General features: G+C 33.6%; 1 protein-coding gene across 1 annotated transcript; it reads left to right on the top strand.

The window, feature by feature from the left end:
• Nucleotides 1-149: 149 nt before the first annotated feature.
• Nucleotides 150-5,356, top strand: LOC113492249 (adrenodoxin-like). Its single transcript, XM_026869634.1, has 3 exons — nt 150-479; nt 3,165-3,344; nt 3,707-5,356. The coding sequence occupies exons 1-3, from the start codon at nt 340-342 to the stop codon at nt 3,861-3,863; spliced, it is 477 nt and encodes a 158-aa protein (XP_026725435.1). The 5' UTR covers nt 150-339; the 3' UTR covers nt 3,864-5,356.
• Nucleotides 5,357-13,550: the final 8,194 nt, after the last annotated feature.

Raw genomic sequence — 13,550 nt, 5'->3', positions numbered from 1 at the left:
TAATTTGTAGCTTGGTCTAGACATTGATAAAATGTTGTATTTCAATTAATTCATATTATCAGGCTTTGAAAATTTATAAAATACATTGAACCATGTATATAAATGGAAATGTACCACTTGCTCGGAGAAAGTTGTCAAAATGACGTTAACGTCATGTAAAAACGGAACGTTACTTGAGTAACCTAAAATTCGTAAGGTCAAGTATAATTTTGCGAAATTATCATAATTTATTAACATATATCTCCAGGACGCTATCTCACGAAGTTACTTAATATTCGACGGCGTCGCGTTCAGTGATTCAGCTTTTTTAAACGACTCTGTGTACAGAAAATCAACAAAATGCTACGGAACTTTGTAAAAAACTTTTCTTCGAAAAATCTACGTTGTATTATTAAAAACAACCGTGGATCTACAAGTTTCGGTAATATTAGGAGTATAGCCCCACTGTCGACAACAGAACTGGCGTTAAAAGACGAAAAGTAAGTCATTATTTGCATTGTTCATGTACACGTAATAAAAACTACAAACTGTACTTGTCTATGATTTAAAAAATAAGGTTGAACTTTTGAATACTTTCGAATAGTAAAATATTAAAAAAAAACCTCATAGGCAATTAACATTAATGGTGGTTATGGTCAAAGTACGAATATTAAAAATTATTAAATAAATATAAGTTACGCGTGGTATTGGCGCGTTCAGAGTGATTTGTTTCCTGTATCTGAGTGAAGGTCAATGTTATGCCTATATACTAAAATAACATGTATGAATGGTGGCCTAACTAGAGTAAGATTCGAAATAAAAATCTAGTACTGGTCTATAAATTGTCAGTTTAAAATAACTACCAACTCACAGTAGAAGCCCTAATTGCAGTTATTTCTTAAATTCTGATAATTGAAACTTATTAAAAAAAATGTTTTCTATCTTTAGGCATATAAATACCAACTTGTCATAGAAAAATAAATGTGTAATTACTTGAAACATGTGGTGGAATTAATAATTAAAAAAACAAATGATGGTTAATTTTATCTCAAGAATATGTTTTATCGTCTTCAAAATTTTTCTTTCTCCTTAGTTATTAAACGCCATGGCAACATTATTTGATGGACTCCTTCTTTCTATACCATTCTACACACAAGGGCTGGCTGTCTTTTAATACATTTTTTATAGTTTTTGTACTATAAATGTAAACTATGCAAGCAAAGCCATTTTATCAGCTAGTGTTTTAAAATAAAATTAATACATTTTAAAAATCTAAATACCCACGTTTTTAAATGTCACTTCATTTAAATCTGTCCACCTGTTTTATTGCATTGCCATCGGGTTTGAAGCTACCCTGAAAAAAAATGTTTTTTTTTTATTGAGTGACATTTAAAAACATGGGTCTTAGATTAGTTAAATCTATTAATTAAGTATTTATTTTAAGTGAATATAGAATTAAACTGTTTTGCAAGTATGTCAGTCATAGTTTTATAAAATGTTATACTAATAAATCTAGTTCTATAGTTTAGTTAAACATCACTTGATTTAATTGTCATTCAAAGATTTATTAGAAATCTAATAAATAGCTGATTAGAAAGATAAGTAGGACAATTGATGTGTTACTATTCAAAACTTAATATGTTGGATTGAATTTTATCAATAAAAGATAAGGCAACAAACAAAAAAGATAATATTCAATAGATATGTCTATTGAAGTTAAGAATGTGCTTGATTTTTTTGTAGATGGTTACATAAATGTTATTTAAACATGATTTTTCGATTTAAGAAAATTATTAATAATCGGGATGGTGGAACTGATTCCTTAATAGGCCAATGAAACAATATTGTAACCAATATTTAATCACACATTGATTTAAAGATGAGTTATTTTACTTCATCTTTAATTTTTTTAATTTTAAAAATGTTAACATATTTGATATTATTTTTTACTAGCTTTTCGCCCGCGGCTTCGCCCGCGTCGAGGTCGGTTATATCGCGTTTCCAAGAGAACTCTTTCAAGTCCGGGATAAAAACTATCCTATGTTCTTACTCAAGGTCAACTCCATATCTGTACCAAATTTCTAAATTTCATTAAAATCAGTTCAGTGGTTTAGGACGTGAAAGCGTAACAGACAGACAGACAGACTGAGTTACTTTCGCATTTATAATATTAGTAGGGATTGTAGCGACAACAGAAGTTCCACATCTGTAAATAATTCACCTGTCTACCTAATAGTTTTTGAGATACAGCTGGGCGACAGACAGACTGACAGTGGAGTCTAGTTTTTTAACGCGCGACGCAAAAAGAGTGGTGTTATATATTTAAGCCTGTCTGTCTGCTACATCATAGCTCCCGAACATATTGAGCGATTTTGATTTAGTTTGTTTTGACATGTTCGATAAAAATATGTAAGTCAAGTCAATTAAAACTTGCGAGGGTCGAAAGGTTTTACAAAAAATAACGTCACCCACGTTTGTATATTTTTATTTTTGAAATCTATACTCTATACTAAAATACACGGTGATTTTTTAGTCGTCTTACAAAAGGAGCTCAGTTCATGTATCCGACGTAAAATACCCCTAGGCGCGATTATTATTTTTTTATCATCAACTAAGATAGTAAGTACGAAGAAAAATTAAACAAGAGAAATCTGAAATATACTCTTAAAAATGATAAAAACGCAGCCGCCCGCGCCCCTCACCATTGTTACAAGGCTCGGACCGCGTTCGCAACAGAGCTGTGTTTCTAAAAAACTACGAATTGCATCATAATATTGCATTTTCAATTTATTCAAATCTCATAAATACCATTTTTTTTATCATGAACGTGTTCTAGTCATTGGATACATGAACTGGGCTGCTTTTGTAAGACGACAAAAAAATCACGGTGTATAAAGCTGAAGAGTTTGTTTGTTTGAACGCGCTAATCTCAGGAACTACTGGTCCAAATTGAAAAATTATTTTTGTGTTGAAAATACCATTCATCGAGGAAGGTTATAGGCTATATACCATCACGCTGCGACTAATAGGAGCGAATATACAATGGAAAATGTAGCAAAAACGGGGCAAAATTTTGATCATCGACAGCTTCAAAAATTCTTATATCTTCTATCACGCGGACGAAGTCGCGGGCAACAGCTAGTTTTTAATAAAAAAAATATCCAATAATAACTCTTTATTTTCAGAATAAACATCACATTCATATTATACGATGGCAAACGATTGCAAACGGAAGCTAAAGTGGGTGACACACTGCTCGATGTGGTCGTCAACAACGACCTCAATATCGAGGGGTACGGCGCGTGTGAAGGGACCTTAACGTGCTCCACCTGCCATGTGGTGCTTAAGGACGAGGATTACAAGAGGTAGCTAACAGTTTAATAGGTCTTGGGTTAGATTCCCATCCAGGACAAATGTTTGTTTGCGTCTGGGTGTACTTTATCAACTGAATCAAAATCGTTTATTGCAATAATAATGCAACAAAAATGGCGTTGTGTGAAGGTGGTGGAATAAATATATATTCGTTTTTAAAACAATATTATTTATTCCAGAATTTATTTATTTATTTATAATAGAATAGAATAATAAATATTTATTTATAATTGCGCGGCTCTGATATATCCAAATCTATCCAGAATCGGACGATACTTCCGACACTGTTTAATACACCTTTAACTCAAATCTTATCGATCAAACATCCAAAAATATATATTTTTTTACTTTTCAGACTGCCTGAAGAACCATGCGACGAAGAACGAGATATGCTAGACCTTGCCTACGGTCTAACTGACACCTCACGCCTGGGCTGTCAGATAACCCTCACGAAGGACATGGACGGACTAGAAATCAGGGTCCCGGAGACCATTAACGATGCCAGGAGTTGATGATAGGGTTAACTAGCTTTAAAAAGCCCTCTTCTGCAAGAACTTATCAATAGTTTAGGTAGTTTGATAATAAACCCCCTGAGAGACGACGTGGAGTTGATAATAGACCTCTGAAAATGTTTGAAGATAGACCTGATTGACGGTGTAGATATGAGAATAGACCCCCAAAAAATATTAGTGATAGATCCCTGAATGAAAGTTTGATATAGAACGCTTTGAAGATCAACGTCCGATTTATAACGATGAGTCCATTATTTTCTTTCAAAAACTTTCTCAAAGAGAAAAAAAATATGGTTTAAAAAACTCGTTTTGGTAATTGCTCATTGTAATAGGTATAGTTTGGATCGTTGAATATATACCACCTAGAGGTGTTGTGTTCTATGTGACAGATAGAAAAATGAAGCTCTTTTTGCGTCCATCGACTGTTAAAATTATAAAATTTTCATAGTTTTTCAGATTTAATATTCATTTAAAACTTCATCACAGTTTCCTATAAATAAAATAGTTCATATTGATCAGTCTTCCAGAAGATGGGTAGATATTGTTACAGCGAGCTTTCATTTCGCCGCGATACACGATGTCTTGTACAGTCAATAGCAAGTCATTGATCAAAATCACAAATTGAGAAGACCTATAACTGTCAAAATTGACACTGACAATATTTTGACGTTTGTTTAACGTCAAATTGATAGAATTTAAAATAGTTTTACAATAATGGACGATTTGAAATAATAATGTTATGGTTGGCGTGAGAGCGTAACGCATCTTTCTTTGACAATTACATGAGTCATCATAAGAACAGGCGATTTTAAGACTTTTGACTAAATTAGGCCCAAATACCGCTATTTATAATGGCAGATAAAGCAATGATAATTGGATTCAATTGGCACTACTCGTATTCTTCAAAGTCAACTCAAAAATTGTCTTGAATAATTGACATTACCCGCTAGCTGAGTGGTCGAGGTATCCACGCCAAAACCACCGAGCTGTGCCGCGGTTTCGATCCCCGCGTAGGGCAATCATTTGTGTGATCCACGAATGCTTGTCCTGATTCTGGGTGTCTTTGTGTATGTGACTTGAATGTTTGTCAAACCCCCGCGACACAAGTATTAAATTCCTTAATTTAATGCGGAAGTCGATTTTTAAAACACGTATACGAATGTTGTCAAATTAAATCCAATTTCTATTTATTCATCGGCTATTGTAAATAGCAGAATTTGGCCTAATACACCACAACTTATAACATATATTTTTGTAGGCCTAAAATTGGCAGACAAAGTATGTGGACGAACATTGCACAATTATAAAATGACAACTGTCAGGCACTAGTTGATATTTTTGGAGTGACTTAGTTTTGTACTAATAATACTTAAATTTCATTAAGCTATTAAGATTCTTTGAGAAACAATACTTATATCTAATATACACCGTGATTTTTTAGTCGTCTTACAAAAGCAGCCCAGTTCATGTATCCAATGACTAGAACACGTTCATGATAAAAAAATAGGTATTTATGAGATTTTAAAAAAATGAAATGCAATTTTTTTTTCAATAATATGATGCAATTCGTAGTTTTTTAGAAACACAGCTCTGTTGCGAGCGCGGTCCGAGCCTTGTAATAATGGTGAGGGGCGCAGGCGGTGGCGTTTTTATCATTTTTAAGAGTATATTTCAGATATCTCTTGTTTAATTTTCTTTGTACTTATTATCTTAGTTGATGATAAAAAAAGAAATCGCTCCTAGGGGTATTTTACGTCGGATACATGAACTGGGCTGCTTTTGTAAGACGACAAAAATATCACCGTGTATAAAATTGTTGTGTCACGGTGTACGTAATTGAACTCCTCCGAAACGGCTCGACCAATTCTTATGATATGTGTGAGTATTGGGTAGGTCTGAGTATATTATCGAACAACATATATCTCTGATTGTGTGACATTTTTTGAGGCTAAATTAAGTTATTTATATTTGTGCAACATATTCCAAAAATATCAACTCGAATTATTGTTATTGTTGTAGATAAGTACCTCATAGCTATAAAAGATTTATATTTTGACGTAAATAAATTAAAAAAAGATTTAACATAAATAATTAAAATTATTTATTGAAAAAATATATATTTAAATATTGTTCGTTAAAAACATAGTCTTAGGTTGGCGCTAAAATAGCTGTCAAAAATGCAAGATGGCCACCTGTCTAATATTTTTTAATTCTATTTAACCCATTACCAAGATAATTTTTTACAAGTAATTATATTAGGGTTTTGTTATATTCTGCCCAAATTAAAGGACTTTTTTATGTTTATCCATAAATTTTAATAAAGTCGAAATAAAATCTTGTTCCTAAAGAGTTTAGATACCAAATTCAGATTAGTTTTATGAAGGTTTATGAAAACTATTTTTTGAAGGAAAACATATTATTTTAAAATACATTTTGATCAGGTTTCTATTGCCTCCCCTCTCCTTATGCCCCTTGAAATATATGCAATATTTTAATATCTTTACTGTTACATTAATAAAAATAAAGAATATAAAGATAGTATTTCCCATCGACCCTAATCTTTGTCACGCGTTGATCACTCCTAACCCTACGTCGAAAAGGCACTGTTTCCATAGTAAGATTCATTTTTGTTCCGAAGCAATATTTCATACTACTTAGCCTAAATACCTTACAAAAAAAAAACATGACGTATTTTTGACAGCTGCATAAAAAAATAATATAAATAGGTTGTTTTTTTCTATTTTATACTTTTTCCTTTACTTTTTTTTACGTAGATAGGAATAATAGTAAAATATGTTTTTGTTATTTTATTTTATTACCGTAAAGACAATTTAGTTATTGTATTTATAAATATATTAGTTAAATCAATGTTGTATTTTATTTCTCACCCCATTTTTTACAAAATAGTTTTGAAAACATAAATAAGAGAGGTCCCAGACCTTTATATTTTGCATGGCCGTCGCCCAGATGTGGAACTTAAAACAGGCTATTAAACAAATGCTTTTCACGTTAGGCTGACGTCATTTTCTTTCAATAAAATTGCGTTACGGTATGCAATCTGCGGATATTAGATTGTTTATAATTAATATGTCCAAGTACAAATATAAAAAAACATCTGACATTTTTTACATTTTTTTTAATTCTTTTTGTATTAGCGTTAAATGAATTTTAGATAAAGTTTAATCCAATCAAGTTTTTTTTATTAGGAGATTATATATCCAAATTTTCACGTTAAATCAAGATTAATAATTTTCTTTTAATTTTAATAATCTTTAATTCACTTTTAATCGCAATTTCATTACAGTATACTAATTAAAAATCGTTTTTGAAATGGCGTTGTGGAAATTCGTTTTTAAAACATGTGGACGTTTGATGTATATTTTATTTTAAATTAAAAAAGTGTTTTTCATTATGTATAGTTTAAGCTTAGTTTTACTTTTTTTATTAGCAGGTAATTATAATAAAATGTCATAACATTCGGAAGAGATTTGCATGTTTTGTTGGTTCATCACAATTTGTTGGTACCCATACTAAAAAAATAATTTAAAAATTTTATAAAACCCACATTTTTAAGTGTCACTCCATCCAATTTTTATCAAAATCAGTTCAGCCGTTTTTATAGTTGTAAATTGCATTGTTACCGGGTTTTGAAGCTACCCTGAAAATTTCAGCTTGCTAGCTTATCGGGAACTGTCTCAAAATTGAGCAAAAATCCCACCGGAACGACAAACAAATATACACGAAAAGTGAGTGTATGTAAACGTGGGAAAATTGCGACACCACTAATTTTCTATACATTGCCTATCTCGCTCCGACAATCACAACAACTTTACAAAACACTATAAGGTTATACACTACAGTCAAATAAGACTTTATTTATGTAAACTTTTTTTTCAATTTCACACATAATACCTCATTTATGTTGAACTTTTTAATCATTTTTTTTTCAGTGGTATCAGCTCATTTGCAGCGCCGGAAAGTTATAAAAAACCAAGTTAAAAAATCTACAAAATATCTCACTCTGAAGCAAATAAAACCAAAAGGAATATTTCAATACCACATCCCCCATATCCATGGTTACAAATCTGATGGAGAGGCGTCGGATTCAGATTGGGAGTTCATGGGATATGATGACTATAATTATCAATTTAAATAAATATTAAATTGGTTTTTGTCTTTTATTATCATTATATAGTAGACCATTGGAATGTTAATGTTTTGTAGGCCTAAATCTGGAACTTCTGAACATTTTCGCTTGTAACTTTTTTTATCTATATCTATACTAATATATAAACCTGAAGAGTTTGTTCGTTTGTTTGTTTGTTTGAACGCGCTAATCTCAGGAACTACTGGTCCAAATTGAAAAATTCTTTTTGTGTTGAATAGACCATTCATCGAGGAAGGCTGTAGGCTATAAACCATCACGCTGCGACTAATATGAGCGAAGATAGGTACAATGGAAAATGTGAAAAAACAGGGCAGGTATAAATCATAACATATATCTTCTACCCACGGGGACGAAGTCGCGGGCAAAAGCTAGTTATACATAGTTCTATGACAAAAAGTTGCTGAAGCAAAGTTGTAGATACCTACGAATTTTAATTTAAATTATTTTTATCAGACAAATAGTTAGTAAAGATAATTAGTGGCTGTGCTATAACCGCATAAGTGATTCGATCACAGGTTAAGCTATGCTTGACGCGGTTGGTCCGTAGATGGGTGACCATCTTTGTCATAACGAGTTCCTCCGTGTTTCGGAAGGCACGTTAAATTGTGGGTCCCGGCTGTTGTTCCTACATCTTTGACAGTCGTTACAGGTAGTCAGAAGCTTGAAAAAGTCTGACAGCCAGTCTAACCAAGGGGTATCGTGTTGCCCAGGTAACTAGGTTAAGGAGGTCAGATAGGCAGTCGCTCCTTATAAAACACTGGTACTTAGCTGAAACCGGTTGGACTGGTAGCCGACCCCAACATAGTTGGGAAAAGGCTAGGCCAATGATGATGAAATAGTTTAAGAGATGCAGGGCCGGATCTAGGGGCCCAGGGGCCCCGAGGCCTCGAGGCAACAAAGGAGTGGGGGCCCCCTTGGTTCAAGTCATAGTGGGCCCCTAGGCACTGGCCTAAAGTGCTTTATGGATAATACGGCACTGAAGAGATGTATCGCAAAAAAAGAATTATAATTGGCACTATTTTCAAGATGGCGGCCGTGGGACAAGGGTGTCAACCTCACAAACTAAATAAATAAATAAATGCGGACACCAGACCCGAGACAATGTAGAAATGTTTATTTTTACATTGATCCGACCCGGGATCGAACCCGGGACCTCAGAGCTAGCGACACCTTGAAACCGGTGCGGTCGCCACTCGACCACGGAGGTCGTCAAACTAGGTTTTAGCCTTACATGCACACCCAAATACAAATTAGAAAAATAAAATTGCGTCCTCTTAAAAAACCCGACCCCAAATATAACATTTCAATAGATTATGGAAATATTGCAGAATGTAAAGTTTCCGTTTTTATTAAGATTACCTACGGTACGTTTCTCTATATATAACCAATTTAACTCGCTCATTCAGATTTTAAAGATTATATTAGATTCTAAATATAGCCTTCGGTTTTGCAGTGCTTAAAAAAGGCACTAAGGCCCGATTTTTCAATAGTCAGATAACTTTTATCTGAGCAATAAATATGGCCGTTTGACATATTTCCTAAACAAAAGCTGTCAAAGCGTCAAATTTATTCGTGAGATAAAAGTTATCTGGCGATTGAAAAATCTTCCCTAAGTCTAACAACAACTGTTTTTTAACATCTTTTGAAATTAAGTTTGCAAATACAGCGACCTCAAATATTTTTTCGTTTGGCACCTATAGTACACATTTAATTTGTTATTGTATTCATAATAATATTGTAAACGGAAAGACAGCGTGCTGGGGAGTTCGTTGCTCTGCTCCGTCAGAACTTCTGAACTATTTAAAAAATCGGGATAAAAGGTGTCCATGTAAATAGCTATATGCATGCCAAATTTCATCCAAATCCGTTCAGTCGTTTCTGCGTGATTGAGTAACAAACATCCAAACATCCACACTTTCACATTTATAATATTAGTAAGGAATAAGGATAGTAAGGTTAATTACAAGCTGTTGCCCGCGACTTCGTCCGAGTGGTTTGAAGATTTAAGTAAGGATTTTCTAAATTCGGATTTGTTTTTTTGACTCAACCCGATTTTGGCCCGTATTTGTAAGATATTTCAATACTGCTCTGCTCCTATTAATCATAGCGTGATGGTAGATATATATCCTATAGCCTTCCTCAATGAAGATACTACAGACCTAATTTCTCAAAACGACCAGTAGTTCCTGAGATTTCATGCGGATCACTATTTTATTTGTCAAAATAATATTATTAAATGGCCTATGTTAATCTAGGATAATTAAGCATTCTAATTGTGAAAGAATTTTCGAAATCGGTTCAGTAGTTTGGTTTAGTGGTTAGTGACCCTGACTGCTATACCGGAGGTCGTGGTTTCGATTCCCACCCAGGACAAGTGATTGTGTGATGAGCACGATCATTTACACTACACTACTAATACATCTACCGTAAAAATCCCTCGTAAAAATAGAAATCTAAAGCCGTGGATAACGCCTGGTCTTATGCGCTGTATTAAAAACCGTGATAGAATGAATCAAAAACTAAAAAAATCGCGTGATAATATTACATTACAAACAACTTATAAAAGATACCGCAATTTTGCAATGATTTATTACGTAAACTAAAAATTGCCTATGAAAAAAATGAATTTTTAAAATCCAAAAATAATCCCAAAGCTACTTGGAAAGTCATTAAAAAAATAACGCATTTAAACCAAACTAAAAATAAGTGTACCGATCTCTTAAACATTTCTAACAACCCACAAGAATCTGTTGAATTAGTTAATAGCTTTTTTGCAGAAATAGGTAAAAAATTAGCGGAAAAAATTTCACCAAGGCGGTCTCAAAACATTGATAACACGTTCTTGGAAGGCTCACAAAATAACTCTTTTGTTCTACAAGAAGTTGACGAGGCAGAAGTAGAGAATATCTTACGAACTCTACGAAAAGATTCTTCCGTTGGCTGGGATACTATACCTACAAAAATAATCCAAACCTCGTCTATGGTACTACTTCCAGTAATTACGTACGTCTGCAACCTTTCTCTTGCCACCGGTGTCTTTCCTACAGCTTTTAAAAAGGCACTGATTCATCCGATTTACAAATCAGGTGACCGAGACAGTGTCAACAACTACAGACCGATATCAGTACTTACTGCTATGTCCAAAATTCTTGAAAGAATTATAAACAATAAATTAGTTAAATATTTGGACACTTATGGCATTATCTCTCAAAACCAATTCGGTTTTAGATCGGGAAAATCTGCAGAAGACGCAGTAACCAGTGTAAGTGATCTAATTACCCGTAAGCTAGATCAAGGTATGAAATGTTTAGGCCTATTTCTTGATCTATCAAAGGCGTTTGACACTGTCTCGGTCCCCAGACTCTTACTAAAACTTGAGAAAATTGGTGTCAGAGGGACCCAGCTAAACCTGTTTGAAAGTTACTTATCAGGAAGATCGCAGTGCGTAAAAATCAATGATCATATAAGTAGTGAATTCCCGCTAAGTAACTTTGGAGTCCCACAGGGAAGTATCCTGGGTCCCACTCTATTCCTCATATACGTGAATCAGTTGTGCTCCCCAACTTTCAGGAATTGTGACGTCTTCTCATATGCAGATGATACAGCCTTGATCGTGTATGGTTCAGACTGGGATGAAGTAAAACGATACGCCGAGGAAAGTCTGATTTCGGTCTCTAACTGGCTCTCTAGTAATCTTCTCACTCTTAATCTTGATAAGACTAAATTTGTGCCGTTTTCTATAAATTCCAAAGGCCAACCTCATAAAGAGTACTCTCTACAATCACACACCTGTGACCCTAGGAGTGACTGTCAATGCCCCTGCATAAGTAGAGCTAGTCATATTAAGTACCTCGGAGTAGTAATAGATGAGAACCTGAACTGGAGCAAACACATCACGTCACTTACTATTAAAATACGCAAAATTATATATATCTTCAAACTCCTTAGGAGCTCAGCTGACATCGAAACTCTTAAGACTGTCTACTTTGCGCTGTGTCAGTCACTGTTGATGTACTGTGTACCTGCGTGGGGAGGAGCAACAAAAACATCACTTCTCCCACTAGAGAGAGCTCAAAGAGCTGTCTTGAAAGTAATGCTAAGCAAACCTTTCAGGTATCCAACAGAACAGTTATATCAAGACTGCAAATTGCTTACCGTCAGGCAACTCTTCGTGTATCGTTCCACTCTAAGAAAACATTCTAGTATCACATTTAGTGACATGTCTCAAATCCAGCGTAGACCGGCTCGTATATGTCAAATTGAACGTCATAGGACAACATTTGCCGGCCACCAATATTACATCTTGAGTTCTCGATTATATAATAAACTACAAAATCAATTAAATATAAATAAGCTAAACCGCTATAAATTAAAACGTACATTACTTAATTGGCTACAAACATTAAACTATCATGCAACTGAAGAACTCATCTCGCCCATCAACATCTAAAATACTCTCATTAATACACACCGACGCCCCTTTACTACGAACATACATCCACACTCAAACCCTGATACGAACACACACCCCCACACCCTAACACACCCTCACACATACCCTGTCACACACACACACACACACACACCACTCACACACAACACACCACACACACACACACACACACACCCACTCACTCACACACCCATTCATACATACATACATACATCCTCATACTGCTACTCTAAGTTATACGCTAATTGTTTTCTATATACATATGTCTTAATTTTTAATCACTATTTTTATCTAGTTTAGTAACCATCAAAATCCTAGTGCTTTTCTTTACAATGCTTAGTGGTACCCGACAAGAGCACTGTCCTTCAAGATACAGGTTTTCCTAGTTTGAAGGGCAGGGATCAAACCTATTGTGAAAGCCCGAAACAATATTGTATTATTATTTTGATTTTGATGTATTTAGGCTAAGTTCATTGGTAAATAAAAACATTACTTACTTACTTACTTACTTATTTGTTCTGTGTCTGGGTGTAATTTATCTATATTATGTATGTATTTAGAACTATATAAGTATGTTTATCAGTTGTCTAGTACTCATAACACAAGCTCTGCTTAATTTGAGACTAGATGGCGTTGTGTGAATGTTGTACAATATTATATTATATTGTATTATATAGTTTAGTCATTACGAGCAAACATACAAATCTTTCTTCTTTATAATTTAATTCTTAAATAATTATTATAGGTTAAGTTTTGATGAAGTTAATATCATGTGTTCAATTTTAGTTAAAATGAATTTGCGATAAAATTTAGTTCAATAGGTACTTATAAAAAACAATTTTCTTATCATCCAATTAATTATATATTTGATTATTGTATTTCGTTAGACTGTAAATCCGATTATATTAACACTTTTCTTTAATTTCCAAAATTCCAACAATTATTATTCGATACAAAATAGTTTCCAATTGACTTCTTAAACTTCTTTTATGGAAAAATGTATTTTTGATTTTCAATTTTTTTTTCGCAATAATTTGGCATTGTAAATAATAAATTCAGAGAAATA

This window comes from Trichoplusia ni, chromosome 3 (assembly GCF_003590095.1).
Source record: "Trichoplusia ni isolate ovarian cell line Hi5 chromosome 3, tn1, whole genome shotgun sequence".
Taxonomy (NCBI): Eukaryota; Metazoa; Arthropoda; class Insecta; order Lepidoptera; family Noctuidae; genus Trichoplusia; species Trichoplusia ni.
This window is presented reverse-complemented; position numbering and strand designations above follow the sequence as displayed.

Excerpts from the sequence above, each read along its gene's own strand:
- LOC113492249 (XM_026869634.1), top strand. The coding sequence starts at position 340 with ATGCTACGGAACTTTGTAAAAAACTTTTCTTCGAAAAATCTACGTTGT. Across the intron at positions 480-3,164 it reads CTGGCGTTAAAAGACGAAAA|AATAAACATCACATTCATAT; the intron begins GTAAGTCATTAT and ends CTTTATTTTCAG. Across the intron at positions 3,345-3,706 it reads AAGGACGAGGATTACAAGAG|ACTGCCTGAAGAACCATGCG; the intron begins GTAGCTAACAGT and ends TTTACTTTTCAG.